This window comes from Panulirus ornatus, chromosome 1 (assembly GCF_036320965.1).
Source record: "Panulirus ornatus isolate Po-2019 chromosome 1, ASM3632096v1, whole genome shotgun sequence".
Classification (NCBI taxonomy): Eukaryota; Metazoa; Arthropoda; class Malacostraca; order Decapoda; family Palinuridae; genus Panulirus; species Panulirus ornatus.
Window position 1 is genome coordinate 71,417,626 of NC_092224.1, and position 26,035 is coordinate 71,443,660.

At 40.8% G+C, this 26,035-nt stretch overlaps 2 protein-coding genes across 4 annotated transcripts in view; both read left to right on the top strand.

Moving 5' to 3' along the window:
* Positions 1-26,035, top strand: part of LOC139749550 (WD repeat domain-containing protein 83) — a 64,381-nt gene that overhangs the window by 15,528 nt on the left and 22,818 nt on the right. For all 3 annotated transcript variants that reach the window (XM_071663577.1, XM_071663559.1, XM_071663567.1), the window contains 3 exons: positions 2,674-2,875; positions 11,319-11,451; positions 20,950-21,089. In XM_071663577.1, the coding sequence (XP_071519678.1) occupies positions 2,674-2,875; positions 11,319-11,451; positions 20,950-21,089 (475 nt within the window). The remainder of the gene's footprint in view (positions 1-2,673; positions 2,876-11,318; positions 11,452-20,949; positions 21,090-26,035) is intronic.
* Positions 14,796-17,398, top strand: LOC139749562 (uncharacterized). Its single transcript, XM_071663592.1, has 2 exons — positions 14,796-15,453; positions 15,827-17,398. Exon 2 carries the CDS (start codon positions 16,206-16,208, stop codon positions 16,740-16,742), a length of 537 nt encoding a protein of 178 aa, XP_071519693.1. The 5' UTR covers positions 14,796-15,453; positions 15,827-16,205; the 3' UTR covers positions 16,743-17,398.

Consider the following 26,035-nt stretch of genomic DNA (forward strand, 5'->3'; position numbering starts at 1 on the left):
GAGAGTAAGTGAGCTTGGAAAGGAGGCTTGTGTGGGGAAATACTATGAGGGATTGAGTGCAGAATGGCAAAAGGTGAGAGCAAATGACATAAGAGGAGTGGGGGAGAAATGGGATGTATTTAGGGAAGCAGTGATGGCTTGCAGAAAAGATGCTTGTGGCATGAGAAAAGTGGGAGATGGGCTGATTAGAAAGGGTAGTGAGTAGCAGGATGAAAAAGTAAGATTGTTAGTGAAAGAGAAGAGAGAGGCGTTTGGACAATTTTTGCAAGAAGTAGTGCAAATGACTGGGAGGTATATAAAAGAAAGAGGCAGGAGGTCAAGAGAAAGGTGCAAGAGGTGAAAAAGAGGGCAAATGAGAGTTGGGGTGAGATTGTATAATTAAATTTTAGGGAAAATGAAAATGTTTTGGAAGGAGGTAAATGAAGTGCATAAGACAAGAGAACAAATGGGAACATTGGTGAAGGGGGTTAATGAGGAGGTTATGACAAGTAGTGGTGAAGTAAGAAGGAGATGGAATGAGCATTTTGAAGGTTTGTTAAATGCGTTTCATGATAGAGTGGCAGATATAGGGTGCTTTGGTTGAGTTGGTGTGCAAATTGAGAGGGTCAGGGAGAATGATTTGGTAAACAGAGAAGAGGTAGTGAAAGCTTTGCAGAAGATGAAAGCTGGCAAGGCAGTAGGTTTAGATGGTATTGCAGTGGAATTTATTAAAAAAGGGGGTGACTGTGCTGTTGACTGGTTGTTTAGGATATTCAATGTATGTATGGATCATGGTGAAGTGCCTGAGTATTGGTGGAATGCATGCTTAGTGCCATTGTACAAAGGCAAAGGGGATAAAGGTGAGTGTTGAAATTAGAGGTATAAGTTTGCTGAGTATTCCTGGGAGGTTATATGGGAGGGTATTGATTGAGAGGGTAAAGGCATATAAAGAGCATCAGATTGGGGAAGAGCAGTGTGGTTTCAGAAGTGGTAGAGGATGTGTGGAACAGGTGTTTGCCGTGAAGAATGTATGAGAAATACTTAGAAAAACAGATGGATTTGTATGAAGCATTTATGGATCTGGAGAGGGCATATAATAAAGAGTTGATAAAGATGCTTTGTGGAAGGCATTAAGAGTATATAGTGTGGGAGGGTAAGTTGCTAGAAGCAGTGAAAAGTTTTCACAAAGGATGTAAGGCATGTGTATGAGTAGGGAGAGGAAAGTGATTGGTTCCCAGTGAACGTCAGTTTGCAGCAGGGGTGCTTGATGTCTCCATGGTTGTTTGATTTGGTTATGGATGGGGTTGTTAGGGAGGTGAATGCAAGAGTTTTGGAAAAAGGGGCAAGTATGCAGTCTGTTGTGGATGAGAGGGTTTGGGAAGTGAGTCAGTTGCTGTTCGGTGATGATACAGCGCTGGCGACTGATTCAGGTGAGAAACTGCAGAAGTTGGTGACTGAGTTTGGCAAGTGTGAGAAAGAAGAAAGCTGAGAGTAAATGTGAATAAGAGTAAGGTTATTAGGTTCAGTAGAGTTGAGGGGCATGTTATTTGGGAGGTGAGTTTGAATGGAGAAAGACTGGAGGAAGTGAAGTGTTTTAGATATCTAGGAGTGGATTTAGCAGCGGATGGAACCATGGAAGCGGAGGTGAGTCACAGGGTGGGGGAAGGGACAAAGGTTCTGGGAGTGTTGAAGAATGTGTGAAAGGCCAGAAAGTTATCTCCGAGAGGAAAAATGGGGATGTTTGAAGGAATAGAGGTTCCAACAATGTTATATGGTTGCAAGGCATGGGCTATAGATTGGGTTGTGTTGAGGAGGGTGGATGTGTTGGAAATGAAATTTTTGAGGACAATAAGTGGCGTGAGGTGGTTTGATCGAGTATGAAATGAAAGGGTAAGAGAGATGAGTGGTAATAAAAAGAGTGTGGTTGAGAAAGAAGAGTGGAATTGAAATGGTTTGGTCACTTGGAGGAAATGAGTGAGGAAAGATTGACAAAGAGGATATATGTGTCAGAGGTAGAGGAAATGAGGAGAAGCGGGAGAATTAATTGGATGTGGAAGGATAGAAAGAAAAAGATTGTGAGCGATCGGGGCCTGAACATACAGGAGGGTGAAAGGCATGCAAGGAATAGAGTGAATTGGAACGATGTGGTATACTGGGATCAACATGCTGTCAGTGGATTGAACCAGGGCATGTGAAGCGTCTGGGGTAAACCTTGGAAAGTTTTGTGGGGCCTGGATGTGGAAAGGAAGCTATGGTTTCTGTGCATTATACGACAGCTAGAGACTAAGTGTGAACGAATGTAGCCTTTGTTGTCTTTTCCTAGCACTACCTTGCACACACGTGTGGGGAGGAGGGTGCTATTTTATGTGTGGCAGGGTGGCGATGGGAATGGATGAAGGCAGCAAGTATGAATATGTACATGTGTATATATGTATATGTCAAAATGTATAGGTATGTATATGTGCGTGTGTGGGTGTTTATGTATATACATGTGTGTGAGTGGGTTGGACCGTTCTTTTGTCTGTTTCCTTGTTCTACCTTGCTAACGCAGGAGACAGCGACTGGGAGGATAAAGTTGAACAAAAGCATTTTCACTCCTCACCAGTTTTCCAGAAGTGTACAAATACTGCTCGTTGCAGGACTCTATTATTCAGCTTATTGAAAAACTAATGTAAATAATCCTTTTTATTTCAGACTCATTGGTTCCTGTGGTTTAGACAAATCTGTGATGCTATGGAATGTGAGTACAGGAGAAGCACTACGCAAGTTCAGGGGCCATGCTGCAAGAGTAAACTGTGTAGTTTTTAATGAGGAATCTACAGTTATTTTGTCAGGATCTGTTGATGGCACTGTTAGAATATGGGATCTTCGTAGCCGCAAGTATGACCCTGTTCAGGTAAGTAAGGTTTGTTTCATATAGATATCTTCATTTATCCCTATTGTGTACTGTATACCTTTTACCTCACTAAAAATAGGGAAGCAGATATATAATTTTCATGTTGTTGATCATTCTGATATATAAGCTTTATGTGTCAAAGATTTGGTAGCAGTGCTTGAAATATGAGCAAAGAAGTTTGTTTGCTAATTCATATTGAAAAGTGATCCTTGAGGATAGTATGCAAACCAAAAACTCAGTACATAAGAAAGGGCTAAGTGTTTTACTTATAGGAGAAAACAGAATTTAATAGGGCAGATATAGTGAGTTGTAGATATAGATATAAAGTTGTAGTGGGAGATATCAGTAACATGTCCATCCAGTCATCTATAATTCATGGACATCAGGAGGGAAGCAGGTTGGCTAAGTTAGTTGAAGATTCCTTCATCAAGAAAGCATGGTGCATTCGGCTAAATTTATCACAGCCATAAGCTTGATACTAAGTACTTACTGACAAAGATTTCTTACACTCTTGTGAAGTACAAAAGAGATTGAGAACTATTGACTATTATATCACAATTGCTGTAGGTGCCATACTACATAAAAGATTGTCTTTGAACTCGATCTGCATTAAGTTATGCTGCAAGTGAGAAGTCACTTCTGACAAGATTGTATAATTTTCATTGGATGTAAAGTAATACATTCTCATTGAAGAAGTTCTCACTCCAAAAGAGATCATGATTTCACTGCTGCTGATTGTAGCAAAGCCTTAAAGCTGCAGGAACTCTATAAAAGTTGATCCCTTGGATACATATTTTTAAAAAATTATATCAAATAGATAAATGATGATTTCCATTTACAAAATACTCATTTTGAGAAAAATGTCACAACCATGGAATTATCAGCTGAATAAAAGTTCTTGATAGGACACAGTTGAAGGATTGTGGAAAGAATTGAACGGTAATTTCCAAGAATTTAATACAGAAAAACATTCCAAAGGAGAAAGTAGAATGCAGAGACCTCCTTGTTTGAATAAAACATTAGAAAGCCCCTGTGGTGGAAAGGGAAATGCCTTCTTAAGAGATTCACTTACTTCATAAGACCTCTACATATCTAGTATTTTGGGGTAATGTAGGAATATAATATTAAATTCAGAAAGATGATGGAAACACACTGAAAGTAATACATTTTTTCCTAATTTAATTGAGCAATTAATTACATATAAAGTACACTATAGGGTAATTAATGGGTGAAAATTAGGACATTATTTACAGAATCAGAGCCAAGGCATTACTATTGAATAAAGTTTGTAGTTTATAGTAGTGAACAACTCCATGTGCCAGAACCATACAGCATCATTATAGGAATACTCACAGAAAGGTTTTTATCCCTGATTACTTTTCCTACCATAATGTCATCCAGCATTCATGTCACCACCCACAAGCCTGGCTCATGTCTTTACTGTATCATACTTGTTCAGTTGTGTTTTTTGTATTTCCAACATAGTGGCATCAGGAAGCCCCAACTATGGTTGTGAAGAAGTCTATATGAAGTATATTACAGTACATGCAGGTGACATTGAATAAATTTCATGTGTGGCTGTCTGACATTGCTCAAGAGTATGACCAACTCTAGTTTCAAATCTGAGAAAAAAAAAGCATTGAGAAGTGGAAGAGTGAGTAGAAGTAGCAATAGGTGAGGTAGAAAATCAGGAAAGATTAAAGAATTTTCCTTTTGAAAAAGGAGGAGGAAAAAGCTGTTCACTGATATCGTCTAGAACTGGTCCAAAGTCAGCAGTCGAATGAGTAGTCCACTATCATTCCCAGTGTTGCAGCATTGCCAAATCTTCCTTAACTGAACCCATGCTAGAAAAGCTACAATACTGATTCATTTAAGGATAGGTCAGAGTACTTAGCTAAGGGGCTACAGAGTCTCAGAGCAGCTGAAGATATTTCAGTTTTTTCAGTCTTTTGAGAGCAAGGTAGCTAGGATTCCTTAGCCTCCCTGACTCAGGGTATTTTGTTCATTTTTTCCTTATGATTGTGTGATTCTTGAGAACAAGGTGGCTGAGATTCCTTAGTGACCCTGACTCAGGGTATTTTGTTCATTTTTTCCTTATGATTGTGTGATTGAGTCCATGATATAATAGATAATGGTTTAGTGGATTCTAGCAATAAAAAGCTTAACCCAGCCTCTCACTCCAGCAGCCTTCACTCACAGATCCACCACAAGCCCTATCAGATAACACAGACAAAACAGGTAGATGCTGAAATAACCACCACCATACAACTCTGTCATAAACTCCATCCCTCCAGAAATACATCTATCAGAATCAAGAGTCCCCAGACAGACATATGTCACACTTTCCTATTAATGCTCTGGACATCACCCACCCCAACAACACTGTAAAACACTGGCCCATCATATCCTGAAACCATTCATGCCCATGATGCTGCCTCCACAATGAAGACACAAAACACAACTCAATTGTGCTGCACTCTGCACATAGATGCATATACATCACTACACTTTATGACCTATGGTGCCAACTAGTGAACATAGCCAGCTTCCCAAGTGTTGGAGGGCTATATGAAATCAGAAGGGACTGCAGGGGCAGGAAATAATGGGGAAGAATAGTTTAGAAACATCTTGGGAGTAAAGTCAGGGGTTGGTGAAAGGACAAGAGCTAAGGAAGGAGTAGCCCTACTTCTGGAGCAAGAGTTGTGGGAGTGTGTGTGATAGAGTGTAAGGAAGTAAATTGTAGATTGATGTAGGTAAAAGTGGATGGAGAGAGATAGGTGATTATTGGTGCTTGTGCACCTGGTCATGAGAAGAAAGATCTTGAGAGGCAAGTGTTTTGGGAGCACCTGAGTGAGTGTGTCAGCAGTTTTGGTGCACGAGATCAGGTATTAGTGATGGGTGATTCGAATGTGAAGGTGAGTAATATAGCAGTTGAGGGTATAATTGGTGTACATTGGGTATTCAGTGTTATGAATTGAAATGGTGAAGAGCTTGTGGATATGGGTGTTGGATAAAGACTGGTGATCGGGAATACCTGGTTTAAAACGAGATATACATAAGTATACGTATGTGAGTAGGAGAGATGATCAAAGGACATTATTAGATTACATGTTAACTGATAGGCATGCAAAAGAGAGACTTTTGGATGTTAATGTGCTGAGAAGGCCAGCTGGTGGGATGTCTGAGTACTATCTTGTGGAGGCAAAGGTAAAGATTTGTAGAGGTTAAAAAGAATAAAAAAAAAAAGAGAGAGAATGTTGGGGAGAAGAGAGTGGTAAGAGTAAGTTAGCTGGAAAGCAGGGTTGTGTGAGGAAGTACCAGGAGAGATTGAGTGTAGAATGGCAAAAAGTGAAAAATGATATGAGGGGCATGGGTGAGGCATGGGATGTATTTAGGGAAGCAGTGATGGCATGTGCAAGCGATACATGTGGTACAAGAAAGGTAGGAGTTGGACAGATTAGAAAGGGTAGTGAGTGGTAGGATGAAGAAGTAAAGTTGTTAGTGAAAGAGAAGAGAATCATTTGGATGGTACATACAAGGAAGGAGTGCAAATGATGGGGAGACATATAAGAGAAAGCAGCAGGAGGTCAAAAGGAAGGTGCAAAGGTTGAAAAAGAGGGCAAATGGGAGTTGGGGTGGTAGAGCATCATTAAACTTTCAGAAGAATAAAATGATGTTTTGGAAGGAGGTAAATAATGTGTGAAAGATGAGAACAAATGGGAACATTGGTGAGGGGAGAAGTGATAACAGGTAGTGATGGAGTGAAGAGATGGAGTGAGTATTTTGAGGGATTGTTCAATGTGTTTGATTATAAGAGTAGCAGATGTAGGATGTTTTGGTTGGAGTGGTGTGCAAAGTGAGAGAATCAAGGAGAGTGGTTTGGTGAAGAGAGAAGAGGTGTTGAAAGTCTTGCGGAAGAGGAAATCTGGCAAGACTGTGGGATTGGATGATACTGCAGTTGAATTTATTAAGAGAGAGAGAGGGGGGGGTGACTGTGTTGTTGATTGGTTGGTAAGGATATTCAATGTATGTATGGATCATGGTGAAGTACCTGAGGATTGGTGGAATGTATGTATAGAGCCAGTGTACAAATGCAAAGGAGATAAATGTGAGTGTTCAAACTACAAAGGCATAAGTTTGTTGAGTATTCCTGGCAAACTGTATGAGAGGGGGAAGGCATGTACAGAGCATCAGACTGGGGAGGAGCAATATAGTTTCATAAGTGGTAGAGGATGTGTGGATCAGGTGTTTGCTTTGAAGAATGTGTTTGAGAAATAGTTAAAGAAACAGATGGATTTGTATGTAGCATCTTTGGATCTGGAGAAAGCATATGATAGAGTTGACAGAGATGCTCTGTGGAAGGTTTTAAGAATATATGGTGTGGATGATAAGCTGCTAGAAGCAGTGAGAAGTTATCAAAGGTGTCTGGCACGTGTACAAGTAGGAAGAGAGAGAGTGATTGGTTCCCAGTGAAGGTTGGTCTGCGGCAGAGTGTGATGTCACCATGGTTGTTTAATTTGTTTATGGATGGGATGGGTAGGGATGTAAATGCAAGAGTTTTGGATAGAGAGGAATGTATACATCTGTTGGGGAAGAGAGAGCCTGGGAAATGAGTCATTTGTTGTTTGCCTATGATACAACACTGCATTCAGTCACTTCTATCAATCTATCAGTCAACATTCATGCTCACACTTTTCCCGGTATACTTAACACTTATTCCCCTATGATTGTTGCATACATCCATAGCACCTTTCCCTTTGAATAAAGGAAAAATATAAGGGCTTTCACAGAATCCTCAGGCACAACCTTTTTTTACGTGCTGAATTACATATCAGATGCATCCACAGTATCACCCTTTCTCCTCCATGTCTTTCCTACATTCAGCCTCATTATTGCCCTTTTTTACCTCACTTTCTACTGTAGGCCCTTGCACTTGTATTCTCTTCCTTCCATCCTCTATACCGATACATGTAACAACTGCTGCCTCCCCTACTCTCACATTCACCATTTCTTCAATATACTCTTTCCATCTTCCTTTCACTTCCTCCTTTTGATTCAACAACTTCCCCTCCTTACTTCTCACATTAACATTTCCACTCTTACATCCACCTCTCTCTTTTTTCACATGCTTCTGGTATAGTGTTGTATATATATTTATTTGTTATACTTTGTCGCTGAGAGGAAGATGGAAAGAGTATGTTGAAGAACTGGTGAATGTGAGAGTAGGGGAGGCAGCAGTTGTTACATGCATGGGTATAGAGGATGGAAGGAAGAGAATACAGGTGAAAGGGCCTACGGTAGAAAGTGAGGTTTTAAAAAGGGCAACAATGAGGCTGAATGTAGGAAAGGCATGGAGGAGAAAGTGTGATACTGTGGATGCATCTGATATGTAATTTAGCGTGTAAAAAAAAAAAGGCCCAACCAACCTACATACACATGCATATACACGTCCACACACACACTTATACATAACTAAACATTTCAACGTATACGTATATATACATACACAGACATATACATATATACACATGTACATAATTCACACTTGCTGCCTTTATTCATTCCCGTTGCCACCCTGCCACACGAAATGACAACCCCCCGCATGCGCGCAAGGTAGCGCTAGGAAAAGACAACAAAGGCCACATTCGTTCACACTCAGTCTCTAGCTGTCATGTATAATGCACTGAAACCACAGCTCCCTTTCCACATCCAGGCCCCACAAAACTTTCCATAGTTTACCCTAAACGCTTCACATGCCCTGGTTCAATCCAGTGACAGCACGTCAACCTCGGTATGCCACATTGTTCCAATTCACTCTATTCCTTGCGTGCCTTTCACACTCCTGCATGTTCATTCCCCGATCGCTCAAAATCTTTTTACTCCATCCTTCCACCTCCAATTTGGTCTCCCACTTCTCCTCATTCCCTCCACCTCTGACACATATATCCTCTTTATCAATCTTTCCTCACTCATTCTCTCCATGTGACCAAACCATTTCAAAACAACCTCTTCTGCTTTCTCAACCACACTCTTTTTATTACCACACATCTCTCTTACCCTTTCATTACTTACTCGATCAAACCACCTCACACCACATATTTTCCTCAAACATCTCATTTCCAACACATCCACCCTCCTCCGCAGAACTCTATCTATAACCCACGCTTCACAACCATATAACATTGTTGGAACCACTATTCTTTCAAACATACCCGTTTTTGCTTTCCGAGATAATGTTCTCGCCTTCCACACATTTTTCAGTGCTCCCAGAACTTTCGCCCCCTCCCCCACCCTGTGACTCACTTCCACTTCCATGGTTCCATCCACTGCCAAATCCACTCCCAGATACCTAAAATACTTCACTTCCTCCAGTTTTTCTCCATTCAAACTTACCTCCCAGTTGACTTGTCCCTCAACCCTACTGTACCTAATAACCTTGCTCTTATTCACATTTACTCTCGGCTTTCTTCTTCCACACACTTTACCAAACTTAGTCACCAGCTTCTGCAGTTTCTCACCCGAATCAGCCACCAGCGCTATACCATAAGCAAACAACAACTGACTCACTTCCCAAGCCCTCTCATCCACAGCAGACTGCATACTTGCCCCTCTCTCCCAAACTTTTGCATTCACCTCCCTAACAACCCCATCCATAAACAAATTAAACAACCATGGAGACATCACGCACCCCTGCCGCAAACCGACATTCACCGAGAACCAATCACTTTCCTCTCTTCCTACTTATACACATGCCTTACATCCTCTAATAAAACTTTTCACTGCTTCTAGCAACTTGCTTCCCACACAATGTATTCTTAATACCTTTCACAGAGCATCTCTATCAACTCTATCATATGCCTTCTCCAGATTCATAAATGCTACATACAAATCCATTTGTTTTTCTAAGTATTTCTCACATACATTCTTCAAAGCAAACACCTGATCCACACATCCTCTACCACTTCTGAAACCACACTGCTCTTCCCCAGTCTGATGCTCTGTACATGCCTTCACCCTCTTGATCAACACCCTCCCATATAATTTCCCAGGAGTACTCAATAAACTTATGCTTCTGTAATTTGAACACTCACCCTTATCCCCTTTGCCTTTGTACAATGGCACTATGCATGCATTCCGCTAATCCTCAGGCACCTCACCATGAGCCATACATACATTGAATATCCTCACCAACCAGTCAACAACACAGTCACTATCATTCTTAATAAATTCCGCTGCAATACCATCCAAACCCGCTACCTTGCTGGCTTTCATCTTTCACAAAGATTTTCCTACCTCTTCTCTGTTTACTAAATCATTCTATCTAACCCTCTCACTTCGTACACCACCTTGACCAAAACATATCTGCCACTCTTTCATCTAACACATTCAACAAACCTTCAAAATACTCTCTCCATCTCTTCTCACATCACCACTACTTGTTAATACCTCCCCATTAGCCCCCTTCACCGATGTCCCCATTTGTTCTCTTGTCTTACACACTTTATTTACCTCCTTTCAAAATGATACTCACTCATTTGCCCTCTTTTTCACCTTTTACACCTTTCTCTTGACCTCCTGCCTCTTTCTTTTATACATCTCCCTGTCATTTGCACTATTTCCCTGCAAAAATTGTCCAAATGCCTCTCTCTTCTCTTTCACTAATAATCTTACTTCTTCATCCCACCACTCACTCCCCTTTCTAATCTGCCCACCTCCCATGCATCTCATGCCAGAAGCATCTTTTATGCAAGCCATCACTGCTTCCCCAAATACATCCCATTCCTCCCCTACTCCCCTTACATCCTTTGCTCCCACCTTTTTCCATTCTGCACTCAGTCTCTCCTGGTACTTCCTCACACAAGTCTCCTTCCCAAGCTTTCTTACTCTCACCACTCTCTTCCCCCCAACATTCTCTCTCTTTTCTGAAAACCTCTACAAATCTTCCATGACTAAGGATATCTGGCCCAAAGTGTGAAACAAGCAGTGGCAGTATAACTTTGGCACATGTCCCAATAGGATACCAAAAATATATGAATGTCAAATGTGAATTATATGGTAACATTGGAAGCAATAAGAATATTGGAGAATCTTAAAGAATGGTAATATAAACTCAGGAATTTTTTAAAGGAAGCCAAAACATAATTTTCATAAATGAATTTACTTCCTTAAATACCTCTTCAGGTCAAAACTTAACATGGAGAATAACCATTAGGCTCTAGAGCTTATCAAATTGTCAAAATCAAATCAGTAAAATCTAATTTGGTAGGCTGAGGACATGAATGATTTGAGACTACCAAGACCTGGATGCATTTGAGATGAGAGACTTTGATGATATATAGAAATCAGTTGATTTAATGTGACAGGTATTTACCAGTATTTTATTTTGTTGTAGGTTTCTGTATTATTTAGTTGATACAGACTAAAGCACTACATATATTCACAGGTGCTGGATGAAGCAAAAGATGCAATAATGACGGTGGCAGTTTCTGGCCATGAGATATTGACAGCATCACTGGATTGTTACACTCGAGTGTATGACTTGCGTAATGGTCAGTTGGTGTCAAACTGCATTGGAGGTAAGGTAAATTCTTACAAGAGAAAATCTTAATGGAAAATTTTGTTTGATATGAATGGTATCCTGGTAATAAAAAGGGTGTGGTTGAGAGAGCAGAAGAGGGTGTTTTGAAATGGTTTGGTCACATGGAGAGAATGAGTGAGGAAAGATTGACCAAGAGGACATATGTGTCAGAGGTGGAGGGAACGAGGAGAAGTGGGAGACCAAATTGGAGGTGGAAAGATGGAGTGAAAAAGATTTTGAGTGATTGGGGTCTGAACATGCAGAAGGGTGAAAGGCGTGCAAGGAATAGAGTGAATTGGAACGCTGTGGTACACTGGGGTCAACGTGCTGTCGATGGATTGAACCAGGGCATGTGAAGTGTCTGGGGTTAACCATGGAAAGTTCTGTGGGGCCTGGATGTGGAAAGGGAGCTGTGGTTTCGGTGCATTATACATGACAGCTAGAGACTGAGTGTGAACAAATGGGGCCTTTGTTGTCTTTTCCTAGCGCTACCTCGCACACATGAGGGGGGGGAGGGGGTTGTTATTTCATGTGTGGCGAGGTGGCGATGGGAATAAATAAAGGCAGATAGTATGAATTATGTACATGTGTATATATGTATATGTCTGTGTGTATATATATGTATACATTGAGATGTATAGGTATGTATATTTGCGTGTGTGGACGTGTATGTATATACATGTGTATGGGGGTGGGTTGGGCCATTCTTTCGTCTGTTTCCTTATGCTAACTCGCTAACGCGGGAGACAGCGGAAAAAAAAAAATGAATGCATCTGAGTTTTAAAAAATGTATGCAAGGGTAAGGGAGAAAGAATTCTACCTCTTGTTTTCCCTGCATTTCTTAGAAGGCGACTAAAGGGGTTGGGAGTGGGAAAGGGGCTTGGGGAAAAGAAAACCTCTTGTGTTTCAATTTCTGATATAAGAAGCAGGAGCCAAGTGGGGAGTACTCATCCTCTTCGAAGGCTCAGGCTAGGGTGTCTAAATGTGTTTGGATGTGACTACGATAAGATAGGAGAGACAGGTAATATGCTTGAGGAAAGAAACTTGGATGTTCTGGTTCTGAGAGAAACAAAGCTCAAGATTAGAAGGGAAGAATGGTTTGGAAATGTTTATGGAGTACAGATATGTTGGTGAGAGAACAAGAGCTAAGGAAGGGGTAGCACTACTCCTGAAGCAGTTGTTGGATTGTATGAAAGAGTGTAAGGAAGTGAATGCCAAATTCAGATTGATGTGGGTAAAAATGAAAGTGGATGAAAGAGATGGGTTATTAATTGTGCTTATACACCTGGCCATGAGAAGAAAGATCATGAGAGGTAATTGTTTTGCAAGCAGCCGAGTGTAAGAAAATGAATTCCAAACTCAAATTGATGTGGATAAAAATGAAAGTGGATGGTGAGAGATGGCTTATTATCAGTACTTATGCACCTAGCCATAAGAAGATACATCATGGGAGGCAGTTGCTTTGCGAGCAGTTGAGTGAGTGTGTCAGAAGTTTCAATGTAAAAGACCAGTTATTAGTGATGGTTGATTTAAATGCAAAGTGAGTAATGTGGCATTTAAGGGTATAATTGGGGTGCATGGGTTATTCAGTGTAATGAGTGGAAATGGTGACCAGCTTATGAAGTAGTGCTGAAAAACAATTGGTGGTTAGGAATACTTAGATTAAAAAGGACATACTCAAGTATGTATGTAGGATGCAAGTAAAATAGATAGTGAGCAGGCTTTATTGGATTACATATTAATCGATAGGTGTAAAAATTATGCTGAGGGGGAAGCTGATAGGATGATTGATCACCAAAGTTGGGCACCAAAGCAATAATCCAGTAACATAATTATCAAAGTTAATTTTTGTTATCAGACTTTTATTGGAAATTAACACCCATAATCATTATCGGAAATGGTGACCAGCTTATGAAGTAGTGCTGAAAAACAATTGGTGATTAGGAATACTTAGATTAAAAAGGACATACTCAAGTATGTATGTAGTATGCAAGTAAAATAGATAGTGAGCAGGCTTTATTGGATTACATATTAATCGATAGGTGTAAAAATTATGCTGAGGGGGAAGCTGGTAGGATGATTGATCACCAAAGTTGGGCACCAAAGCAATAATCCAGTAACATAATTATCAAAGTTAATTTTTGTTATCAGACTTTTATTGGAAATTAACACCCATAATCATTATCGGACCAGTTAACTTCCAATAACTCAATTTTTTTAGTCTGGTAATGTCCGTTAGTTTTACATCCAGTAAAATTTTTATCATTTCATGTTTTCTTTTTGGGTTTTTCAGTATAATTGCTATTCTTTCATAAAATTTTTATCATTTCATGTTTTCTTTTTAGATTTTCCAGTATAATTGTTATTCTTTGTTGTCAATTCTATTTTATGTAATAGGAAAGTTTAAACTATAATTGGTTATATAAATTATACACTTTGTTGTTCATTCTGTTTGTTGCCATTTTACATTTTCATATTCACCATTTCCTGTGCTAGCAAGGTAGCGTTAAGAACAGAGGACTAAGCCATATAGCTTAGTCACAGAACAAGCCATTACTAACTGCCTCCCGGACCCTGGTTCTAACTCCCCCAGTCCCCCCCCCTCCCTTCCCTCCCCCATACTATTCTCATACTGTACAGGTACAGTGCAAGGTTACAAGTGGAAGTGGACGTGTCCATGGATCTTGTTGGCTGACAGTTGCCAGTTATCTGGCAGGGAAAAAATTCTATTAAGATTCATGAACTTTGTATTTTTTTTAATGCTATTTGCCCTTTTCCCGCATTAGCAAGGTAGCATTAAGAACAGAGGACTGAGCCTTTGAAGGAAATCCCCACTTGGCCCCTTTCTCTGTTCCTTCTTTTGGAAAATTAGAAAAATAAGAGGGGAGGATTTCCAGCCCTCTGCTCCCTCCCCTTTTAGTCGCCTTCTACGACACGCAGGGAATACGTGGGAAATATTCTTTCTCCCCTATCCCCAGGGATAATTATGATGTATAAAAATACTTTAAAAAGGACAGATATATGCTGTTCTTTTTTTCTCAAAATCAGGACAACCAGATCTAAAAAATGACATTGTTCTTAAAAGGACAGACCTAGCAACCCTGTCACACACTGTGGATTCAGCCGTATCAGCGGTAGCCGGTAATGGTTTAGTATCATCATCAGTTTGAATGTGTTCAGTTTTCTAACTTCTCTCTTATGGTCTGGTCTCTACAAGTTAACTTACTACAGGACAAGACTGTGATATCAGGACCATGGTCCATGGAACACCAAGATGAAGTTCTCAACATTGAGATCGCCTCTGTCTCAGGCACTTCTGAATCAGCCTAACTCTCTGCCTGTGGTGGAGATTTCTCAGCCATCTGACAGCCAGGACCAGGAGCCCTTCTAAAACCCCTTACCCCATCTGGTGCTACTTCATGCTCAGCTGTCAGGACAAGGACAACAACAGGGTACTCTATTTTGAGTGCCAAAAATACCACCCAACCAAGAAAATTTTTAGGTGGCCATGTCACCAGCCTTAATAATTTGAAGTCCCATGTCAAGAGGACCCACCCATCTTTATCCACTCAATTTGAGGAGGAGATTAAGGCTGGCACTGGCCATGGCAGGTGTCACCACCACTCCTCTGGCAGCAGCAATGTGCACAGCTCTGGTGCCACCATCCCTGAGCTGCCCACCAAGAAGGTCTGGCAGGCCACCATCAGTGAGGCCCTGAGCTGCCGCTCAGCCAGCACTGGCACTGCTGTGCACCAATCCACTGTTAACAAAACAACAGTCCGTCTTTTTGTCAACAACATACTCCCGCTTCCCATGGTTAAGTCCGAGGAGTTTGTTATCTGATCAGGACCCTCAACTCAACAAAGGTCAGCATGTCCCATTGCTCCCTGGGTAGACACATTGATAACAAACAATGGGCAGTTGAGGAAGCCCTTATCAACACTTTTGATGGGCTGACATACTTGGCAACCACTGCTGACTGTTGGACTGCTCACAATAGGTATTTATCATTTGTTCATTCATAAATATTCATTGTACTAATGAGTTCACTTAATGTAGTTAGTAAAATACATAATTATGCCTATGTAGTGAATATTACTGTTTTTTGGTATAAAAATTGGCATAAATTGAGCTTCAGTTTAATTTCAAAGTTATTGAAAGAGAACTTCATAATCACTAAACCATTGATTAGTACTAATCACAGTTCAATAATGTATTACATTAATGTTTCTTTTTATAATGATTTGCATAAATTAAACGACTTTCATTTTAAAATGTTTGAAATAAAACTCAATCATCAGAGTATCATTCAATAATCACTTAATCAGTAGTATACAGTGTATTAATCAATAATCACATAATCTTTGTTTCAGATCTTTCTTTGGCATGACAGCTCACTAGGATTGACCCAATCACCAGGGCCAGGAAGCATGCTTTCCTCACCTGTACCGGTCTGACTGGTTGCCACACTTATGATGTCTTAATGGAGGCCATGGTCCAGATCCACGAGTGCTTCAACATTCAGGACAAGGTATTCAGGACAACCACTGACAAGGGGTCATACTTTGTGAAGGCTTTCACCCAGTATGGCGGCCAGGTGGACCTGTTGCCTGATCTTGATGATGTTGACAGACTGCCTGAGGCTGACTCGACAACGAGGATGACACAGTTGAGGGTGATGACACCATCAACATTGTAACCCTGAGTGAACTCCTTGGTAAGGAACATGAGCACCCCTGTCTATCAGTCCTAATGAGGTGTGCAGCTCACACCTTTAATCTAGTGGCCTCCATGGATTTGGGCAAGGGCCTCCTCAAGCACATGGGCTTTGTTGTCACTGCCTTTATTGCTCTCAACAAGAAGGCCTATGGCAAGGCTCAGGCACTCTTCAATACCCAGAGGAGGAGCCCTCATATCAGTGACACCATTGAGAAGGCACTGGACAGGAGGCTAGTAGTCCTTGGCAAGACAAGGTGGAATGCCTTGTATGACTCTATCATCCTCTTCAACAACATCCTGGCCACCAAGAAGACTGAGTTCGAAAGGTTCCTCAACTGCATGGAGAACCTCTCAGCCTTCAATGACCAGGAGATAGTCTTCCTGAAGGAGTGGGCCAAAGTCATGTCCCATGTGGCTATTGCCCTCGACACCATCCATGTGGAGAACACCTACCTTGGAACCCTCCTTCCTACAGTGGCCATCACCATCATGAAGCTCAGGAACATGAGGAAGAGCTTGGCCATCCACAAGCCACTGGTCGATGCCCTGGTAGCAGCCATCAACACCTAGTTCAACTACTACCTGAACAACTGGGACTGCCAGCTGGCAGCTGCCTTCCACCCAAAGCTCCCACTCCACTGGCTGCACAGATTCGACAGCAACCTAACGATCTGTGTCAAGGCCACCATGGACGAGGTTGCGAGAGCAGTGAGGGACTAGAATGGTGATAGCACACCCACCCCAGCAACAGCAGCATGCAGTCACTGCTGTGCATGCCTGACCACCTCTTTGCTTAGTGGACAGTCACCGACTAAAGTATCGGTGTCAAGCAGGAGGCCAGGAAACTTGTCAGCACTTGGCTGGACACTGATGGGAAGGAGGGCATGGCCGATTCTGACTTCATGGAGGAGGAGATATTCACCAACCTCCTCCTGAAGTACAACATGCCCATGCTATACTCTGCTGCAGTGGAACTGCTTTTCTCTCTCGGCAAGGACATCCTAAGGCCCAAGAGGTCAAGACTGTCAGGTGGGCCTGACTTTGAGAAGTTGGTCTTCCTGAAGGGCAACCAGCACATAGTGTGTGTGTGACTCATAGACTCTCAAGTTGAAGTAATTAATTACTTCTATTTTTTACATTTTGAGTTGACTTATTGCTAATTCTGAGTTTGTATATAAATATTGTACTGTACAGTATGCTTAATAGTTTAATAAATGTACTTAAATTTCAAACTTACCATTCAGTTCGCACCATAATAATTATCTGGTAAATTAAAATCAAGTTCATGGTATTGGTTTGGTTACAAGGGTTTCAAAACAGTAAATTTTTTTCATAAAATTTTTTAAAAATATTAAGCAAAAAGTTGCAAAATCTGTAGAAAATGCTTACTTATTCTTGGATTTAGCATAATTAAGAATTTTCTATGGGTTTTGAAGCTTTATCCCTCATTTTTTACATTCTTATCAACAAAGTTATCGTTATTGGATTATTTAACTTCCGATATCTAGGTATGAAAATTATGGGATTATCGATATTGGACATAAACATTAGGGTTATTGGATTATTGCTGTCGATGTTAACTCTTCAGTTATCGGTGCCCAACACTGCTGGTCACCATCTTTTGGAGGCAAAGATAAGATTTGTAGAGGATTTTGGAAAAAAGAATACAGTGTCAGTGAGAAGAAAGTGGTGAGTAAGTGAGCTTGGAAAAGAGATTTTTGTGAAGAAACACCAGGAGAGACTGAATGTAGAATGGCAAAAGTTGAGAGAGAATGAAGCAAGGGGAGTGTGTGAGGAATGGGAGGTGTTTAGGGAAGCATTGCTCACACATATGAGAGATGCACATGGAATGTGAAAGGTGAGAGGTGGGTAGATTAGAAAGGGTAGTGAGAAGTAGGATGAGGAAGTAAAGTTGCTAGTGAAAGAAAAAAAGAGATGTGTTAGGGTGGTACTTACAGGGAAGGAGTGCATATAATTGGGGGATGCATTAAGAGAATGCAGCAGGAGGTTAAGAGAAAGGGGCAGGGGTTGAAAAAGAAGGCAGACGAGAGTTGGAGTGAGCAAGTATCAGTAAAGTTGAGGGAGAATAAGATTTTTTTGAAGGACAATAATGGTGTGAGAAAAACAAAAGAACAAATAGGAATATCAGTGAAGGGGCAAAAGGGGAAGTGGTAACAAGTAATAAAAAAAAGGGGGCAAAAGGGGAAGTGGTAACTGTAATAAAGTGAGGAAGAGATGGAGTGAGTATTCTGAAGATTGTTGAATGTGTTTGATAATGGGGTGGCAGATGTAGGGTGTTTGGGTCGGGGTGATATGGGAAGTGAGAGTCATGGAAACTTTTTTGGTGAAAAGAGAAGAGGTTGTGAAATGCTCTGTGGCAAGGTGACTGGAGTGGATGGAATTCCAGTTAGATTTATTAAGAAAGGGAGTGACTGTGTTGTCGATTGGTTGGTAAGGATTTTTAGTGTATCTATGGATCATGTTTAGGTACCTGAGGATTGGCATAATGCATGTATAGTGCCACTGTATAAAAATAATGGGGATAAAGGTGAGTGTTCAAACTACAGAGGTATAAGTTTGTTGAGTGTACCTGGTAATTTGTTTGGGAGTGTAATAATAGAGAGGGTGAAGGCATGCATACAACATAAGATTGGGGAGAAGCAGTGTGGTTTCAGAACTAGTACAGGATGTGTGAATCAGGTGTTTCCTTTACAGAATGTTTGAGAAATACTTAGAGAAGAGGATGGGTTTTATGTGGCATTTATGGATCCGGAGAAAGGATTGTTAGAGGTGATAGAGATGCCATGTGGAAGGTCTTGAGAATATTAGAAGCAGTGAAAAGTTCTTATCGAGGGTGTAAGGTATGCATACAAGTAGGAAAGGAGAGTGATTGGCTCCAAGTTAAGGTTGATCTGTAGCAGGATTGTTTGATGTCATCATGGTTGTTCAGTTTGTTTATGGTTGGAGAGAGGGGTGAGCATGCAGTCTGTCGGGGATGAGAGGGCCTGGGAAGTGTCAGTAGTTGTTTACTGATGATACAGGACTGATGTCAGATTCGAGTGTGAAACTGCAGAAGTTGGCGACTTAGTTTGGAAAGGTGTGTGAAAGGAGGAAGTTGAGAGTTAATGAGAATAAGAGCAAAGTTATTAGGTTTAGCAGCAGTGAGGGACAAGTTAGTTGGGGGTGTGAGTTTGAATGCAAAAAAATTGGAGGACGTGGTGTTTTATATACCTGGGAATCAACATGGCAGTGAATGGAACCATGGAAGCAGTAGTGAGTCATAGGATGTGGGAGAGGGCAAAAAATTTTATGTTTGAAGGTATAGTGGTCCCAGCATTATCATATGGCTGTGAGGCATGGGACTATGTGGAGAAGGGTGGATTTGCTGGAAATGAAATGTTTGAGGACAATATGTTGAGTGAGGTGGTTTGATCAATGATTAAGTAAGTAATGAAAGGGTAAGAGAGAGATGTGGTAATAAAAAGAGTGTGGTTGAGAGATTGAGTGAAGAAGGATTGACAAAGGGGATACATGTGTCAGAAGTAGAGGGAACAAGATGAGATAGAAGGACTGAGTGAAAAAAAATTTGAGCAATTAGGGTTTGAACCTGCAGGAGAATAAAAGTTGTTGGGGATAGACTGAATTTAAATGATATGATGCACAGGGATTGACGTATTGTCAATGGACTGAACTAGGGCATGTGAAGAGTCCAATGTAAACCATGGAAATGTTCTGTGGGAACTGCTCGTGGATAAGGAGCTGTGGCTTCAGTGCAGTACAAATGACAGCTAGAGAATGGATGTGAGCAGATGCAGCCTTTGTCTGTCTGTTCCTGGCGCTACCTCACTAACAGGGGATAACAACGATTAAGTATGAAAACACACACAATTTTCTTTCTTGATCATCATTTCCTGGTTCATTAAAACCCTTAGAACTTTGTTTATGATAAGTAAAACCTTAGACAAAGGACGACTTTGATCAATTTGTTCACAGTGTAGACAAATATGGTCTTCAATTTTTTGTTTCCTTTCACAGAATGAAATACATAAAACAGGTAAATAAAAGTACAGAATATGTTTAGAAAGTGAGCTAATGTGGCTTTTATGGCTGTGGTGTAATACTAAAGTTAATGCATGGATCCCCCAAGGAAGTGGTGGAGGAAAGGTGAGAAAGTATTAGCAAGTGTCTGTCATTCATATTTCATATGATCCATAAAAAAATGAATGAAATACACACTTGAATATAGGATAAGTACAAAAAGATTAGCTAACATACCTTGTATGGCCCTAGTATAATGCTAAAGTTAACACATAGATCCCAGGGTAGTGGCACATCATTCAAATTTCCTGTTTTCCGTTACTGAATGAAGTACATGTAAAAATAAAGGATTCGCTTGAAATAATGAATATGGCTGTGGTAGAATCCTTTTAAAGTTAACTCGGGGTAGTGTTGGAGAAAGGTGTGCTTCAACCTTTATCATAGTTTGTGGCTTTAGTGCATCACCACCCAAACTATCAGTGTAGAAAACCAACCAAGGCAACACCTAGTAGCCATTAAGATGTCAGAATATTTGTAGAGACTTCAAAGAAAGCCTGCTAAAATTAGTGGTACATTTATGATGACTCAAGCTTCAGGAAGTGAACAGTGAGTGTCCCATCAAACGGGGCTTAATACTGATAAAAATTGTAATTTGATTTGATTAGCAGTCAGTTAGTTCTTAACTTCCTAAAGGTGAGATCTATAAATTATACAAGATTTTTGTTTCTGAATTTACCAGAAAGTGTGACTTGTGCATCATTTAGTGGTGATGGTCAATGCTTGCTTACCTCTACAATGGGCTCCACTTTACGTCTTATGGACCGAGACACTGGAGAACTCCTTGCTCAGTACACTGGCCACACTAGTAAAGAGTATAAGGTATGGAAAATACTGTTCTAGTTATGTATTAACTGCAAATGATGTTATGCTTCAGATTTCATGCATCACGTACACTTATTTACTTCGTCCCAGAGTCTCTTGCAGTAATCAGGAAGCACTTTAGATCAGGCTTTGGATACTCTGATTGGTTTTTCATCATTAGTTTACCAGAATTGATATGCGTGTAAGAGACTTTTGAATGCAAACGTGCTGAGAGTGGCAGCTGGTGGGATGTCTGATTACTATCTTGTGTAGATGAGGGTGAAGATTTGTAGAGGTTTTCAAAAAAGAGGAAACAGGGTCAAGGAGAAGAGAGTGGTGAGAGTAAGTGAGCTTGGAAAGGAGACTTGTTTTAAGAAATACCAGCAGAGATTGACTGTAAAAGTGAGGGGAGTGGGTGAGGAATGGGAGGTATTTAGGGAAGCAGTGACGGTGTGTACAAGAGATGCATGTGGCATGGTTAGAAAGGGATCTGAGTGGTGGGATGAAGAAGTGGCATGGGTAGAAAGGGATCCGAGTGGTGGGACGAAGAAGTAAAGTTTCTAGTAAGATAGAAAAGAGAGGTGTTCAGGCAGTACTTACAGGGAAGGAGTGCAAATGGTCGGGAGATATATAAGAGAAAGCAGCAAAAGATCAAGAGGAAGGTGCAAGGGTTGAAAAAGAGGGCAAGTGAGAGTTGCCGTGAGAGAGTATCATTAAACTTTAAGGAGAATAAAGAATCGTTTTGGAAGGAGGTAAAGAATGTGCGAAAGACAAGAGAACAAATGGGAACATTGATGAAGAGAGCAAAAGGGAAAGTGATAACAGGTATTAATGAAATGAGGAGGAGATGGAGTGAGTATTTGCAAGGATTATTAAATATGTTTGATGATAAGTGGTAGATGTATTGTTTTTTTGCTCAGAGTGGTATGCAAAGTGAGTCATTTTAAGCGATCAGGGTCTGAACGTGCAGGAGGGTGAAAGATGTGCATGGAATAGAGTGAACTGGAACAATGTGGTATATTGGGGTCAATGTGCTGTCAATGGACTGTACCAGGGCATGTGAAACATCCGGGGTAGACATGGAAAGGGTCATAGGGCCTGGAGGTGGATAGGGAGCTGTGGTTTCAGTGCAGTACACATAGCAGCTTGTGTATGTGAGGATGAGGTCTTTTTTTGTCTGTTTCCTGGTGCTATCTGGCTGATTCAAAGGGCAGCGATCTTGTATTGCGGAGGAGAGAATGTCTATGTTACCTTTGTTCTCTACCTTCATGCATTTGTGCTGTTTCATGTCTACTCCCAGATAACTAAAACACTTCAATTCCTCCCATTTTTTTTCCATTCAAACTTACATCCCAACTAACTTGTCCCTCAACTCTGGTAAAACTAATGACATTGCTTTTATTCACATTCACTCAACTTTCTCCTTTCACACACTCTTCCAAACTCACGTGACCAACTTCTGCGGTTTCTCACTCGAATCAGCCAACAGTGCTGTATCATCAGTGCACAACAACTGACTCACTTTCCAGGCCCTCTCATCCCCAACAGACTGCTTCTAGTAGCTTACCTTCCACACCATGTATTCTTAAGACCTTCCACAAAGCATCTCTATCAACCCTATCATGTACCTTCTCTAGATTCATGAATACTTCATACATATCTATGTGTTTTTATAAGCTTTCCCCACACACATTCTTCAAACAAAACACCTGATCCAGACATCCTCTACCACCTCTGAAACCACACTACTTCTCCCCAGACTGATGCTCTGTACTTGCCTTCACCCTCTCAATCAGTATCCTCCCATACAACTTACTAGGTATACTCAGCAAACTTATATCTCTGTAGTTTGAGCACTCACCTTTATCCCCTTTGCCCTTAAACAGTGGCAGTATACATGCATTCTGGCAATTGTCAGGCACTTCACTGTGATCCATACATACACTGAATATCCTTAGCACCCTATCAATAAGATAGTCATCCCCTTTCTTAATAAATTCAGCAGTAATATCATCAATTCCCATTGCCTTGCCACATTTCATCTCATGCAAGGCTTTCACTGCCTCTTCTCTAAACCACTCTCCATAATTCTCTAAACCACTCTCCATAACTCTTACTTTCCAGCCATTATTATTGCATCATTCTCCATCATCAGGAACAATAAAGTCATGGTAAATCAAGAAGCTGGAGCTCAGGTTTATCCTGACTGTTGTCTTTATAAGAAGGCTTCAAAGTGTAGGAAGGAAAGAGCCCATCCTTGAGTTACCAGACGCCATACAGTAGTCGTGTGACATTATAGCTTGCCAAGTATTGTATGTTCTAGCTAGTGGTGGGCACACAAGCAAGCCTGCTTTCAAGAGCAAAAAGCAAAGTAATACCGATAGAAGAGGGAAAGTATCCCAGCATCATGGCATAGGACAAATGGGTCAAGTTTTGAAGTTAGCCTGGGAAAGTTGATAAGTTGTACTGCCTTCAACTCAACTCTGCTGAGTAAGGATACAGACCTAGATCCATTTCAGATGTGAGAGCAGTACTCTAAACAAGGACAGATCAGTCCTTTATATAAGCAGAGCAACTGTTTGGAAAAGAAATTTTGACATCTAAATAGGACTCCCAGTGTTCTTTAGTTAAAAGATGGAATTAAAGTAGTGTTGAAGGCATGAGAAAAGTTGCAAGGCATTTTCAACAGAGAGAAGGCAAAAACTGCCTAATGGAGCATTAAAATCAACCAGATTTTGTCTACCCCATTAAGATATCCTGTCCCAACATGACTTCACAGAGGAAGTTGTATTGAGATGAGCTGCAGATCAAGTGAGAGAAGAGGGAGCAGAATTGAAGGATATGGAGGAATGCAGTGTTGAGTGGTCAGTATATGAGTGCATTTGGTTATTTGTAGAAGGAAGGAAATCAATGATAAAAATAAATAGTGTAGGAGACACAACAGAACCTTGAGGGACACTGCTGTTGATGGAGAAAGGGAGAGAGACTGATCCATCAACAACCATGAAGACAGATCAGCCAGAGAAGAAGCTAGATATGTGGGAGAGAAGCCAAAAGTGGGGAGCTAAGAGATGAGACTCTGATGCCACCCCTTATCAAAAGCTCTGGATATATCAAGGGCAACCACATAGGATTCCCCCAGATCTTTCAGGGATGATGATCAGACATTATTATGATAGGGAAGAACATCACCAATGGATGTTGCCTTACAGATATGGGAGTTGAGACGAAGAGGGATTTAGAGACTTTGGAAATGGTGGATGTCAAAGCAAATGGACGGCAGCTGGAGGGGTTAGAACAGCCACCCTTCTTAGGGATGGGATTTACCAATACACACTTCTAAGAAGGAGGAAGAGTTCTGTTTCTTAAACAGAAAGAGAACCGATGAGCAAACACAGGTGCAAATCTGGTGGTAGCAAGAATAATATTCCCAAGTTCATGAAAATGCCTCCCAAAATTGAAATTGTCTGGCTGTAGCAAGAATAAGGTCATGTTAAATGCCACCTATGGCATGAGAGGCCTCCCAAAACTTAAACTCATTTGTAATCAACAAGAGTAAAACCCTTAAGTTCACCCATATTGCCATAGGCCTGGATCTGTGGAGAGGGGCCTCCCAAAAGCTGTATATTATCTTTTTAAATTAGCAAGCAAAAAAAACCTTAAGCTCACCCATAATGCCACAGGTCTGGTATTAGCAAAAGTTAAACCCTCAAAAAGCTGAATAAAGTTTTCTGGCATTAGAAAGAATAAAACTCCCAGATTCTCCCAAAATGCCATTGGTCTGAATCTGTGGTGCAAGGGACTTCCCAAAAGCTTAAAAAATCATCTGGCTGTAGCAGGAATAAAACCCCTAACATAAACCAAAACACCAAGGACCTGTGGTGCAAGGGACCCCTCAAAAGCTGAATAAAATAAGTCTGGCATTAGCAGGAATAAAACCTTCAAGTTCACCCTAACACGAGGTGGGCCTCGTGTTAGCAAGAATAAAACCATCAAGTATATATATATATATATATATATATATATATATATATATATATATATATATATATATATATATATATATAAAAGGTTTAAACACAAAGGGCTATCCCAGAAGTCAAGTAAAATATTTTGGTGTTGGGAAGAATACAACCCTGAGTTTAACCAAAGCTCTGCCTGTGGTGTGAGGGCCCTTCAAAAAGGTGAACAAAATCATCTGGCATTAGCATGTATAAAACCCACAGATTCACCCAAAATGCCTCAGATCCAAACCTGTTGTGTGAGGGGCTTCCCAAGAGCTGAATAAAATCCTCTTGTGGCATTAGCAAGAATAAAAACCCCAAGTTCACCCAAAGCACCATGGGTCTGTGATGCAAGGGACCTCCCAAAATCTCAAAAAATCATCTGGCTTTAGCTGGAATAACCCCCTCAAGATCACCCAAGATGCCATAGGTCCAGACCTGCAGAAGCTGAATAATTTTGTTTGGCATTGAAATGAATAAAACATCCAGATTCACCCAAAACAGTATAGGTCCAGACCTGTGGCACAAAGGGCATCCCAAAAGCTGATTAAGATCATCTAGTGTTAGCAAGAATAAAACCCCTAATTTCACCCAAAAAGCCAAAGGTCTGGACTTACAGCATGAGGGGCCTCCCTAAAGCAAAATTAAATCACCCAACATTAGGAAGAATAAAACTCCCAAGTTCACCAAAATGCCAAAAGTCTGGGCCTGTGGTGCAAGGGGCATTCCAGAAGCTGAATAAAATTGTTTGCCTTTGGCAAGAATATAATCTCCAAGTTCACCCAAAATGGCAAAGGTCTGGACCTGTGCCATAAGAGGCCTTCCAAAAGCTGAATAAGATTATCTGGCAAGAGCAAGAATGAAATCCCCAGGATCACCAAAATGGCACAGGTCAGGAACTGTGCCATGAGGGGCATTGCAAAAGTTGAATGAAATTATCTGGCATTAGCAAGAAGAAAA